This window comes from Chiloscyllium plagiosum, unplaced genomic scaffold, assembly GCF_037043375.1.
Source record: "Chiloscyllium plagiosum isolate Xiang-an unplaced genomic scaffold, Cpla_swu_hap1 HiC_scaffold_23, whole genome shotgun sequence".
NCBI lineage: Eukaryota > Metazoa > Chordata > Chondrichthyes > Orectolobiformes > Hemiscylliidae > Chiloscyllium > Chiloscyllium plagiosum.
The window spans coordinates 14,312,765-14,327,586 of record NW_028270161.1 but is presented as its reverse complement, the minus strand read 5'-3'; the positions used below and the strand labels follow the sequence as shown (position 1 = coordinate 14,327,586).

Here is a 14,822-nt window from a genome sequence, read left to right as displayed (position 1 = left end):
AGATTAGAGGAATGGGTGGGTTACTATTCAGAGGGTCGGTAAGAACTAGCTGGGCCAAAGGGCCAAAGGGCCTGTATTTGGAAGTGTGGAGAAAGGAGTCGGATCCCAGGTGGTTGTCAGGTCAGCTTCTGGTGTAGTTGAGGGTGCATGAGTTAAACGTGGGGTCTGCTAAACAGCTCGTCAGGACTTAAGACTAAACTGTGACTTCTCCTGAGTAGCTATTATAGTTAATTTCATAGGAACCCTCCAAAGTCTTCAATTTCAAAGGAGACTTCTGGCGAGGCCCAGGAGTATAGGAACTGCTTAGCGGAAAATTCAGTTTTCCAGCCAGATCCTCATGGTGTCCGTGTACAACTCTGATCTAGGTTTAGATATCTGACCAGGGGGAAAAGCTGAAACTAAATACTGGGATAAGACAGGTGAACATGCTCTCACCAAGTGTGACACAAAAGTAACAATGAGGATAACACAGAGTCGACAGAAAGATGTAGACAGGTTAAGCTTGTGGGCAAACAATTTGGCAGATTGAACATAATATGATGATAATATAATAGGAACTGAATATTATTTAAATAGAGAGAGACTAGAGAAATCTGCAGCACAGAAGGATTTGGGAATGCTTGTTTGTAAATCACAAAAAGCTGACATACAAGTTAAGGGAAGACAAATAGAACGTTGACCTTTATTTCAAAAGGAATCATAGAATCCCAACAGTGTGGAAGCAGGCCATTCGGCCCATTGGGTCCACACCAACACTCCGAAGAGCACTCCATCCAGACCCAACGCCACAGAGCGAATGTGCAAACACCACACAGACAGAGGCCCGAGGCTGGAATCGAACCCAGGTCCCTGGCGCTGTGAGGCAGCTGTGCTAACCACTGAGTCACCATGCCACCTACAGTATAAATGGAGAAAGGAGTCGGATCCCAGGTGGTTGTCAGGTCAGCTTCTGGTGTAGTTGGGGGTGCATGAGTTAAAAATTATTAACTCATGCTAAAACTATACGAGGCTCTAGTTGAACTATAATACTGTGAATGGTTTTGCACCCTGGTCTAACAAAAGATATAATGGTATTGGAGGCAGTTCCAGAGAAGATTCATTGTACTGATCCCAGCTACGGAGGGACATTTTTATGAGGAAAGATTGAGTAGATTTGATCGGTACTTTGAGAAGAATGAGAGGTGGCCTTATTGAAATATACAGGATTCATGGGGTCCTATTCGGATACATACTGAGAAATTGTTGCCACTTGTAGGAGAACCAACCTGAGAGCATAATCTTAGAATAGAGGGACACCCATTTCTTCTGAGAATTGTGAATCTGAGGAATTCTTTACTACAGTGGGGCTGGGTCATTTCGCATATTCATGGCTGATATAGACAGTTTTCTTAATTTGTAAGGGAAAGGCAAGAAAATGGAGTTGGGGAATATCAGATCACCTACAATTTCATTGGATGGCAGAGTAGATGCGATGGGCTGAATGGCCTATTTCTACTTGTACATCTGTGGTCTTATTGTCTGTCAGACCTAACGAGATGTTTTTATGATCTGGCCATGCCACCTTTTGCAAGAATAATATTTTGTGCAGTCAAAACAAAACCTATTATGAATGATAGCTGGAAATGTCAATCCATTTTGTCCATGATTCCATGACATAAAACAGATTTTGACACTGATCGATGGCCTCATTCAGTGTGTTCAAACCATCTGCTATTAGTGCCACTGGTTCAAAGCATGTTCCTATGCAACTCTGATCTAGGCTGGCATATCGATTGTCTGACCAGTGGAAAAGCTGAAACTAAAGACTGGGATGAGAAAGGTGAACACACTCTCACCAAGTATGACACAAAAGTAGCGGTGAGGATAACACACAGAGCTGACAAAGGGGTGTACTCAGGGTGAACAAGTGGGCAAGCAGTTTGGCAGATGGAATATAATGTGATGATACTATAATAGGATCTGAATATTATTTGAATAGAGAGAGACTACAGAAATCTGCAGCACAGAAGGATTTGGGAATGCTTGTGCGTAAATCACAAAAAGCTGGCATTCAAGTTACAAGAAGGCAAATAGAATTTTGGCCTTTATTTCAAAAGGAGTCACAGAATCCCTACAGTGTGGAAGCAGACCATTCGGCCCATTGAGTCCATACCAACACTTTGAAGAGCACTCCACCCAGAGCCAGCACCCTACCCTATCCCTGCATTTCCCATGGCTAATCCACCTAGCACAGAACCTGGCACTAACAATGCTAAACTAAACATTAGAATTAGCTGATGACTGAGGTCAGTGTCTGTTGCGGAAATGTTCCATTCCCTCTCTGTCAGAACGCTTAACTTTACAAGCGTGCAATTCAGGAAAGAAAGTCACATTAAAAAGAAATTGTTGGCACACCTTTTGTGACCATTATATCCTGAGTTGGCATTGTAATCTAGACCTCCTTCCCCCAGTATAACCACTATGCCACAACACCCGAAGATAGAATTCATTATCTGCTCAACTACTTTCTTGGAGTCAGCACCTTTTAGGTGACAACTACTGACCTATGTTAACCCACCTTATTTGGAATTCTCTTTTCCTGCCAACATTTCTTTCGTATCAGCAGGGTCAATACTCAACCATCTTCCTTTATGCATTGTCGAAAACAGAGCAGTTATCCATTCAAGCAGTAGAATTTTCTTACATTGCTTCTATTATAGGATTTCCTTTAGAGTATTGAATAAATACACCCCATTTTCCATAACTTTAATCAACATAAATGTTCCAGCAGCTGAGGCACAATTAACCACCCTTTTTATGTTCTTAGCATCCCCGCAAAAAGGATTAATTTTAATATCCTTTTCCACCAATAATATGTTAAAAAGGAATAGTGTCATATCTTCTGGGTCACCCACGGCTGGAAACTTGAGTCAGCATTTCTCTGAATTTAATTAAACTGTTTTGTTTATTTGCTCTCAAGACATTCTTGACAATAGAAAGTTTCATCACAGTAGTCAGTTCCAGGTTTACAAAATTATGAGGGGCATGGATAGGGTAAATAGGCAAAGTCTTTTCCCTGGGGTCGGGGAGTCCAGAACTAGAGGACATAGGTTTAGGGTGAGAGGGGAAAGATATAAAAGAGACCTCAGGGGCAACTTTTTCACACAGAGGGTGGTAAGGGTATGGAATGAGCTGCCAGAGGATGTGGTGGAGGCTGGAACAATTGCAACATTTAAGAGGCATTTGGATGGGTATATGAATAGGAAGGGTTTGGAGGGATATGGGCCGGGTGCTGGCAGGTGGGACTAGATTGAGTTGTGATATCTGGTCGGCATGGACGGGTTTGACCAAAGGGTCTGCTTCCATGCTATACATCTCTATGACTCTATTATGGTCTAGTCATGAATGCACAACATTCTTAACTGTTCAATCAAACTTCTTAACTCTCTCTATTTCTTCACTTGATGCAAAATCATTTCCTTTAGATGTGACTGACGAAAGGAGAATCTCCACCGTGGTCTCCAAGAGAACCACCAGGACAGTGATTCCCGTCAGGTTCTCAGATTCAGTCTTTACCCTTTTATTTAATAATAACAGGGGTAGTGGTAATGGGAAATGTGAACAATTTGTGAACGGTTCCTTGAATCAGGCAAGACTGATACAAAGTCCACACACAAGTACGCCCAGCAAAGAAGGTGGAACACAAACAGTCTCCTTAACAGTTGTAGCATTGTCTGCTGCTACTCCAAATCAGACAAGGTCCTGTGTTATTCACCACCACTCAGGATGGTGCATTTACCCATTAAGCTTTATCTTGCAATCTCCAATATAATAATATTTGTAAATCTTTCAAAAACATTTAATCCCTCTTACCATGATAATACCAGTATCATGATATTGTCACATTTTTCTATGTCTTTATATCATACATTTATATTTATAATGGAACCTGCGATAGGGTTAGGGTTAGGATAACTACCTCAGTAAACACATCACATTCCAGTTACATACCCCCATCAGTAGTGACAATGCAGAGTCTCAGGTTCAAATTTTTCCAACTTATTCTGCTTATACTGCAGAAATAACTCCTCTGCTTTGATCCATTTCTCCACCTTCCAAATTGTTGCATGCTTTGTTACATCACCATAAATAAAACTTAAAAACAAATCATTATATAAAAAAATCAGAAATGATGATTTTGAAATGGTGTCTGTCGGTAAATGGAGGAAGGATATTCTCAATGACCAGGGAGTCCAGAGCCGTCAGTCACAGTTTAAGGATGTGGGGTAGGTCATTTACAACTGAGGTAAGGAGAAATGTCTTCACCCAGAGAGTAGTGAGTCTGTGGAATTTTCTGCCACAGAACGCAGTTGAAGCCAAAATATTGAATGTTTTCAATAAAGAGTTAGATATAGTCTTAGGGCAGAAGGGATGAAAGGGTATGGGGAGAAGGCGGGAACAGGGGACTGCATTGGATGATCAACTAAGATCATACTGAATGGCAGAACAGCTTCAAAGACCTACTCTTGCTCTAGTTTCCTACGTTTCCGTGTCTGAATAAGTTCCATCTGCCTTGGTCCTAGTATTTGATGCTTTATCTGAAGACTCTCATGGTATTGGCCTCTGACATGCTGTCCCGCGGAGAATGTTTTTTTAATGTTAAAATATATTTTGAACAAGCCTGCCTTGACATTTGGTATGTACAATATCTGTTTTCCAGGTCTTTTGTGGGCCTGAAGGCAGCGAGGGAGATGACTACCTGGAGTTTAATGAGATTATCAGCTGCGTAAGTAATTCTGTGTACATTTCAGATAGGAATATAATGATTGCTTAATAATAAAGGTTCATGATCCATCCAACTCCCCATCCTGTAAGTCATCGATAAGGCAGTTATTGACAAATTGGCGCAATCAATATCCACCCATTATTATACAGTTGACTCAAAACTGGTCTAAAGATAACAACTCCAATGGTGGAAAACCTCAGGAACTATTGATCCAAAGTCACTGGTAAAATGGGATTACAGATTGTTCTGCTATAGCTATATTTCGTCAGCATGAATTGGCCATAATGCGATTGACAAATTGTGGATGCTGTTTGGATAACCAAACTTTGTGCTGAACAGGTATAGCAATTTTCTATTAGCGATCTTCCATAATGCAATTGTCTGTAACAGTTTTCAACAGTGTGACTTTCTATAGCGCCATGTTGCAGAGAAACACAGTTGTCACATTATAGCAGAAGGACCTGTATCTTCAGGTTGTACTGGGTGTTAGGATAAATGGGATGGAAACTGAGCAGGTTCAGAAACATGTTCATGAAATAAAGTTAAAAAGAATTCAACCCACTGTTGATAAATACTCAGGGAAAACTGTGCAGAGTTGCAGGGAATGAGCAGGAGGGAGCAGAACATGCTTGTTCAAGGAGCTGGACCAGAAACAATTGACTTAATGGCCTTTTTCTTTTGCTATATCATTCTGAGAATGGACTTTTCGAATTAACCACTTCATTCTTTCAGCGTTTGTTGTTTTTGAATTTTGGTTGGAGGGCATGAATTTTAAATGGAAAGTTTAACTAAAAAAAATTCTTGGATATTTATGAAAAGATATCAGACTGGAGGGTGATCCATGTAGATCCCAGAAAGTTCTGGTCCAGCAGTAAAGTGCAGAAATAAATGTCCTGAAGTGCCCAAGTCCATGGTAATGCTCCTGAATTTCTTTGCTGTCCAGTTTGGACAAAGCCTTAAGCTGTTGAGCTGGGTAGTGATCAAAGTTTACACTTGGTAATGGTTTCCCACAAAAGGTTCCCTGGTTCATAGCCATGAACAAGGTCAGAAGTCACATGACACCAGGTTATAGTCCAACAGGGTTTATTTGAAATCACAAGCTTTCAGAGCAGAGCTTGAGATTTCAAATAAGCCAGTTGGACGATAACCTGGTGTCATGTGACTTCTGGCCTTTCCACCCCAGTCCAACACCAGCACCTCCACATCACAACCATGGATTCATTGTTTCTCTCTTGAATCTTCCAAATTCAAGTTCTCAGCCAGACCACTAGATGGTGTAAACCACTTTGGAGAGAAAGTGAAGCAAATTATCCAATCTTTGACTTTATTGTGCCTGAACCACTGCTCAATTCTGAATAATCGTGGGTAAGTTGGTAGAGGATTAATGTTATTCAGGGAAATTGTAAATCGGTCCTCATTCCTAGCTTGTCATGATACTTGACCAGAGGACACGGGAGGGAAAGCAAGCGCTCAAGTGTGGCTGATGAATAGATTCTGCTAAATTCCAACTTTAAAGCCTGACTCCAAGTCAGCATACCGAAATGCAATAAATTGAAAGCATGTTAGCTCTCATCTCAGAGTAAAAGGTGAAAGGTCGTGCTGGTGTCAAAGATTATCAGAAGTGGAATTTGAAGTTCCATATAGCTTTGGTGAAAGCCAACAGTATGGTACAACTTGCCCCAGATGTGATCAATCAGAGATGCAGGACTTTCCACTGTGATAGCTACAAGTTCCACTGGTGACCTTGTGGATAAAAGGTCACTTACATGCCAATTAAGAGAACAGTGGGATGTAATTCAAGTGAACAAGTACCTGATAAATGAACCTGCTGCTGTTTCATTCGCATCCAAAGTGTCACTGTTTTTTCTCTTGCAACACAAGTAAAGCATAAATAGTTCATTCAAAACATTTCAGGCCTATGAGGGAATTATTTACTTGCCATGAATTATAACCGAGAGCATGCACTAAATCAGAAAACATCAGGCATGCACTGAACATGCACCTTTTGATTGCCAGGACATAAATACTTTCTGGTGAAAGTATTTGTTAATTCAGTCAGCAAAGTGACATTGCTGACTCTGAACATAGCCACCAATAAAAATTGTAGTCATCCCCCGATGAGTTTCATCCCTTTCCCAATGTTAGTTTGAATCTGCCACCAAGCCATAGGGTGTCCAAAATGTGATGCCATTGGTAGACTCATGGGCCAATCAGATTGAAGTGTTGAAATAGTCGCCAAGGCAGGAGGTAAAATGCATTCTTGTAAAAATAAATCATTAGGACATAGGCTTCAGGTAGGTGCTGAAATGTCACAGCAACCTTTTAAAAAAATCATGATTCTAAAACAATGTAGATTTTCTTTCATCATAGAGGAAGAATTTGGTATTCTACAAATAAAAATAAACTTTCAGAGCCAAATGATCTTTTTAGCTGTAAATATGAAGTTAACACCAATAAAACCTTTACCTGCACCTGATTTAATAGAGTACAATTGTTTTCAGAGGTTTTTATTGTGAAATGTACAAGACAGTTCAGTGTTTTTACAATAATTGGTCTGCTGGATCTTCATCAAGGCATCCTCTAGAGAAGTGTAGAATCACCATCAGCACTTTCAGGAATGTTACATTTAGCTGCAGATGTGTGGACTCCGGGAGTTTCACTGGACTAATGATGGTAAACGCTGACTATTGGCTTAACAGCATTTCAGAAGTTCAGAAATTCAATCATTGTACAACATATTAATGTGATATCTACCTAATTACTATCATGCACTAAATTACATAATTAAAACAAGAGCCAGTTCTTGTTAAGTTTCAGTAGTGGGTGCTACAAACTTAGAGACCTTTAGACCCAATCGAGACAAGAGGATTAGAGGTAACATCGTTTTATCCACATGTATCACGCAGTTCACATATTTACCCTTTACAAATCACGAGAGCTAACAATGGAACAAACATCTTTGTCCAGCACCCTGCAAGACAAATAAAGATCAAGTTGCCTCGCAGTTCTAGCAGACCATAAGGCTCCTGTTTCATTGGAGAAAGAGTGACAGATGACTAGTAGTGGTGTAACATGAGGATCACCATGCCTCAAGCGAGGTGGCGAGGTTGAGAAGGAGAGTCCTTCATGGTAATCTCAGCCAGTGTAGGAATTGAACCCATGGGGTTGGTGTCACTCTTTATCACAAACCAGCCAACAGTATAGATACAACCACTGCTCATATTATGATATCCCACTGCACTCCGTGTAGCTATTTGCCTTAGCACGTAATAGATTGTCTTTACAAGAAAAGAAGAATTAAATGCTAAATGTAATCTGCAAAATACAAATATGAAAATTTGGAATAACAAGTGGTGAAAGTGAAACTTCTACAATAATCCATTGGGTTTATTTCAGAGTTGCTTACACTTCTAAGGTGGTGTCAATCTGTTTTGAAGCTGGATGTTGACTTAGAGTCATAGAGATGTACAGCATGGAAACAGACCCTTCGGTCCAACCCGACCATGCCGACCAGATATCCCAACCCAATCTAGTCCCACTTGCCAGCACCCAGCCCATTTTTCCTCCAAACCCTTCCTATTCATATACCCATCCAGATGCCTTTTAAATGTTGCAATTGTACCTCCACCACATCCTCTGCCAGCTCATTCCATACACGTACCATTAGGTCTCTTTTATATCTTGCACCTCTCACCCTAAACCTATGCCCTCTAGTTCTGGACTCCCCCACCCCAGGGATAATACTTTGTCTATATATCTTATCCATGCTCCCCCATGATTTTATAAACCTCTATAAAGTCACCCCTCAGCCTCTGATGCTCCAGGGAAGACAGCCCCAGCCTCTCCCCATAGCTCAAACCCTCCAACCCTGGCAGCATCCTTGTAAATCTTTTCTGAACCCTTTCAAGTTTCACAACATCTTTCCAATAGGAAGGAGACCAGAATTGCACACAACATTCCAATAGTGGCCTAACCAATGTCCTGTACAGCCACAACATGACCTCCCAACTCCTGTACTCAATACTCTGACCAATAAAGGAAAGCATACCAAATACCTTCTTCACTATCCTATCTACCCACTACTCCACTTTCAAGGAGCTATGAACCTGCACTCCAAGGTCTCTTAATAGGTGGAAGGAATATACATTTTAGAGAGGAAATCAAAGAATGAAGTGAAACAGAAGATACAGTAATGAATCTTTATTACAAGATAGTTAAGACGTAGAGATGAGGATGTAGATGTACAGTTTGTGTGAAATTTTGCAATGATCAAACAAATGGTGGCTCAGTGGTTAACACTGCTACCTCTCAGTGCCAGGGACCTGGGTTCGATTCTACCCTCAGGGAAACTGTCTGTGTGGAGTTTACACATTCTCCCAGGGTCTGCATGGGTTTCCTCTGAGTGCTCTAGTTTTCTCCCACAGTCCAAAGATGTGCAAGTTAGGTAGATTGGCCATGCTAAATTGCACAGAGTGTTTCAGGGATGGGTGGATTAGCCATGAGATAAGCAAGTTTACAGCGATAGGGTAGGGGGATGTGACTGGGTGGGATGCTTGCACACTAGGGATTCTATGTGTATCCAACTTCACCAGTTATCATGTTGGAAGGTATCATGAAAAGCTAATGTAGAAGTTAAACAGTTTTTGAGACTGTTGTGAACCTGAATATGGTTTAGGTGTTTTCCCTAAAGTCAACCATGTAAGACTAACATGATGAATGGTCATAATTGAGAGACAACAATTATGGGTTTTCTTCACTGAATGGTATGAAATTGATGAGGATACAAAGTACTGTTGCTTTAAGGAGCTCAAGTCAAAAGAGAGGGTAACCCGAAATGAGCCATGTATCACCCTCTTAAAGAAATGGGCACAGCTTTCAGAATCAGATTATGGAATGTTTTGGTTTATTAACCTGAATTGTAACACTGCAGCTTCTTTTAGTGCACCGTCTTGCTGTTTACCATCTTGGGTGGACATAGCTGAATCATGTCAATTAGTGGCAAAGCTGAAAAAGAGAAGTAGGGTCCAGCTCCTAACTCTACCTCCTTGTGTCTGGGTATCTCCTCCCAAACCCTGTGTCACCATTATAGACCATCCTCAGCTTTCACGGTACACAAGCAAACTGGCAGGCTAGAGAGTGATGGTGTAATCATTAGGTTACTGAATTGGTAAGCTCCTGGATTGCTCATAGAGTCATGGAGTCACATAGCACGGAAACAGACCCTTCAGTCCAACCAGTCCATGCTGAACATAATCCCAAACTAAACTAGTCCCACCTGTCTGCTCCTGGCCCATATCCCTCCAAATCTTTCCTATTTATTTATCTATCCATATGTCTTTTAAACATTGTCATTGTACCCATGTTTGATGAAAGTCTTTTGAGAACATAAGAAATAGTAGGAGTAGACCAATTAGCCCCAAACCTGTACCACTATTAAGTAAGAACATGGCTGATCTTCTATCTCAGCTGTTTTTACCTGCGCTACCCACACTTGATTTCTTCAATATCCAAAAATCTATCATGCTCAAAGAATAGATCATAGAATCTCTACAGTGCAGAGCGAGACCATTCAGCCCATCAGGTCAGCACCGAACTTCCGAACAGCATCCAACCCAGACCCAGGCCTCTACCCTATCCTCTTGACCCCACAATTCCCATGGCTAATCCACCTAGCTTGCACATCGCTGGACTGCACAGGGTAATTTAGCATGGCCAATCCACCTAGCCTGCACATTGCTGGACACCGTAGGGCAACTTAGCATGGCCAATCCACCTAACCTGCTCATCGCTGCACTCCACGGGGTAATAAAGCATGGCCAATCCACCCAGCCTGCACATCGCTGGACACAACAGGGAAATTTAGCAAAGCCAATCCACCCAGCCTGCACATTGCTGGACACCACAGGACAATTTACCATAGCCAATCCACCCAGCCTGCACATTGCTGGACACCACAGGGTAATTTAGCATGGTCAGTCCACCCAGCCTGCACATTGCTGGACACCACAGTGTAATTTAGCATGGCCAATCCACCCAGCCTGCACATTGCTGGACACCACAGGACAATTTAGCATGGCCAATCCACCCAGCCTGCATATTGCTGGACACCACAGGACAATTTAGCATGGCCAATCCACCCAGCCTGCACATCGCTGGACACCACAGGACAATTTAGCATGGCCAATCCACCCAGCCTGCACATCACTGGACACCACAGGGTAATTTAGCATGGCCAATCCACCCAGCCTGCACATCACTGGACACCACAGGGTAATTTAGCATGGCCAATCCACCCAGCCTGCACATTGCTGGACACCACAGGGTAATTTAGCATGGCCAATCCACCCAGCCTGCACATTGCTGGACACCACAGGGTAATTTAGCATGGTCAGTCCACCCAGCCTGCACATTGCTGGACACCACAGTGTAATTTAGCATGGCCAATCCACCCAGCCTGCACATTGCTGGACACCACAGGACAATTTAGCATGGCCAATCCACCCAGCCTGCATATTGCTGGACACCACAGGACAATTTAGCATGGCCAATCCACCCAGCCTGCACATCGCTGGACACCACAGGACAATTTAGCATGGCCAATCCACCTAGCCTGCACATCGCTGGACACCATAGGGTAATTTAGCATGGCCAATCCACCCAGCCTGCACATCGCTGGACACCACAGGACAATTTAGCATGGCCAATCCACCCAGCCTGCACATCGCTGGACACCACAGGGTAATTTAGCATGGCCAATCCACCCAACCTGCACATTGCTGGACACCACAGGACAAGTTAGCATGGCCAATCCACCCAGCCTGCACATTGCTGGACACCACAGGACAAGTTAGCATGGCCAATCCACCTAGCCTGCACATCGCTGGACACCACAGTGTACTTTAGCATGGCCAGTCCACCCAGCCTGCATATCTTTGAATCATTTGCATGCCAGCGATTTCCTGCATGGGTTTGAGTGTTTGAATTCAGTTTGAAATAGGGAAAGGAACAGACAGCCCACTGATCTCCCCAGCTGCTTCCCAATAAATTGAATCACCATGCGAATCACCATAGTCTCTGTTGACCTCTCTGCTCCCGGCATTATCATTCCACAAGGTAAGAATGCCAGGCTGCATTGCCCAGTTGGTGATATTTGGCAGCAGCAGCATTCTCCTGTCTTATCATTGACATTTACACCAAGGCTTCTGGTGTAATGAAACAAATAGATCTCACATACCACAGACCAGACGCTGAAAAAATGTCATAGCAACAAGTAAAAAGCTTTTCAATAGAAATCTCAAACACACTGTCTGGTATAAGCCAATGGATCAGAGATTCTAGCACAGAGGGAATTCACTAAGCCCATCATGTCCAAGTCATTTATTTCCACAACAGAGCTGGTTTGCGTATTGGAAAGTTGTCTGCCCTTTTCTCTGCTGGAATTGCAGTTTGTAATGGTATCCCCTCACCGTGAGTGACTGCTGATTGATCTAGTAGGTTTCTGAAAAGTCTCTCATTTATAATATTGCTCACAACATTGTCATCTGCACGTACATTTCTACCTCGTGCAGAAAGTGTCAGGCTTTTCCCCCCAGTCTCTGCTCATGTTAATACATATTATCATATTCATTCTCATTAAACCACAAGAAATGTCCGGCTGAGTCCCACTTTTCTCAGGATGACAATCTCAAGCTCGGGATAGTGAAGGCTAACTTTAGAAGAGACACCTTGAAATAGGGCATTGAGGAGCGGCAGTGAGACTGAGCAAGGCCCTGGTACTGGGAGCTCATTGGAAACAGCTCGAGTCTAGCTCCTGGATAGTATAAAGGAAAGATGGCAGGGTTGGCATTCTGGGTAAAAGATGGTAATGTTCATCTTGACTGTTCCTGAGAATTAAAAGGGTAATTTTCAGAAATATAATTTCAAAGAATATCTTGAAGAAAATATTGAGGGTGGCATGGCAGCTCAGTGGTTAACACTGCTGTCTCACAGCGCCAGGAACCTGGGTTCAATTCCACCCTCGGATGACTGTCTGTGTGGAGTTTGTCCATTCTCCCAGTGTCTGCGTGGGTTTCCTCCCACAGTCCAAAGATGGGCTGGTTAAGTGGATTGCCCTTAGTGTCGAGGGATGTGCAGGTCCCTGAGATAGGGTAGGGAAATGGATCTGGATGCTCTTTGGAGGGTCAGTATCGACTCAATGGGCTGAATTGCCTGTGTCCACATTGTAGGGATTCTATGAAATCACTACCAGTCATGCCACCACCAGTGCCAACCAGCTATCCACACTAAAAGAGAGACTGGCATTTATATAGCACCTTCCAAGACTTCAGGTAGTTGTACACTTTGAAGTATAGTCCCTGTTGCAGCAATTTTCTGCTCAGCAAGCTCCGACAATCAATACTGAAATAAATATCCAGTGAAGCTGTCTTCAAGAGTGGACTGAGGGAAAAATATTGTCCAGGTGACATGGGAAAACATGGAGTCATGGGGTAAAAAGGAGCACCTGACTGAACATATTATCTGAAAGGTGGCTTCTCCAACAGTGCAGCACTCCCCCAGTATTGCACTGACTTGTTACTCTCAGTTTTGTCAAGTCTCTGGTGTGGAACATATTGCATACATTTTACAAAGCGGTGGGAATTTTTAAGACACAGAATGCAGTCAAGGTAAGGCACATACACAATTGGGCAGTCTTGGATTCTCTTATTTTTGAAGTTTAATTCAGAATTTTTCTGAAAAAAAATCACATTAAGTACAAGGTCACCACGAAGATAGGCCTCCCATTTTTTACAGGAGACAGTGAGGTCCGAAGATACTGGAGATCAGAGTTGAGAGTGTGTTGCTGGAAAAGCACAGCAGGTCAGGCAGCATCCGAGGAGCAGGAAAATCAATGTTTCGGGCAAAAGCCCTTCATCAGGAATGAAGGGCTTTTGCCCGAAACATCGATTTTCCTGCTCCTCGGATGCTGCCCGACCTGCTGTGATTTTCCAGCAACACATTCTCAACTCCCATTTTTTACAAGCGAGTGAAATCTGTCACTTCACCATTTTTACCTCATGCTCGCTGACCTCCACCTGTAACTATAGTCTCAGTCAGAAGTAATCCTACCGGACATCTGAATTAAATACACAGGTTACCAAAAATTAACTTGTTTTCCCAGGTAATGCTTCTTACAATATTAATAATGGAAGGATTTTATTGATAAAGCTTTTTGATGTTATTTTGAACTCGCTGCTGTTAATGTTTAACTTAAATATCCTTACACCTCATTGGAACTTCTTTATGCATATAAATGAGGCAATATAAGCTCTCATTTGTTAAAAAAATGTGCTCATAAAATCTTAGGCTGAAAGTCTCTAGCATCTGAATTAATATACCATCGAATCTCTACAGTGTGGAAGCAGGCCATTCAGCCCATACTGACCCTCTGAAGAGCATCTCACTCTGCCCACTACATTCCCTATGGTTAATCCTCCTAACCTGCACACTTTTACATGGTCATTCCACTTATTCAATACATCTGTGGATTGGGGGAGGAAACCCACACAGACACAGCGAGAATGTTCAAACTCCATACAGACTGTCACCCAAGGGTGGAATCAAACCCAGGTTCTTGGCACTGTGAGGCAGCAGTGCTAACCACTGAGTCACCATGGCATTGGTAGGTTGGATTGAAGTTAGGAGATGTGCTCCAGGAGCTGATAGAGGTCCTATATATATGCACACACACACAGAGACACAGATCAGACACACACACACACCCACACACGCGCGCACACAGACACACACACACACACACACTCACACACTGAAATTGCCTGGGCTGGTTGGTGCAGCCTGGGATCCTCTGTGAATCATTCCTGACACTGAGCTGAAAGTCAGACTTCGACCAGGTATGCAAGGGATGCCTACTCTGAAAATGTCTCCCTCGTAAACATCTGACATAGACCAATGATTGACCGGAGGAACAGAATTGAAGTCAACTGACTCCCAATCAAATTACTCTCCTCTTCCCACAACTCCCACCCCTCCCCATGCCACAACCCAAACACCACTACTC

The 14,822-nt window shown here is 42.8% G+C and overlaps 1 protein-coding gene across 2 annotated transcripts in view; it reads left to right on the top strand.

The window, feature by feature from the left end:
* podxl (podocalyxin-like) overlaps positions 1-14,822 on the top strand; it is a 168,363-nt gene that overhangs the window by 108,114 nt on the left and 45,427 nt on the right. For both annotated transcript variants that reach the window (XM_087999379.1, XM_087999380.1), the window contains exon 4: positions 4,700-4,765. In XM_087999379.1, the coding sequence (XP_087855505.1) occupies positions 4,700-4,765 (66 nt within the window). The remainder of the gene's footprint in view (positions 1-4,699; positions 4,766-14,822) is intronic.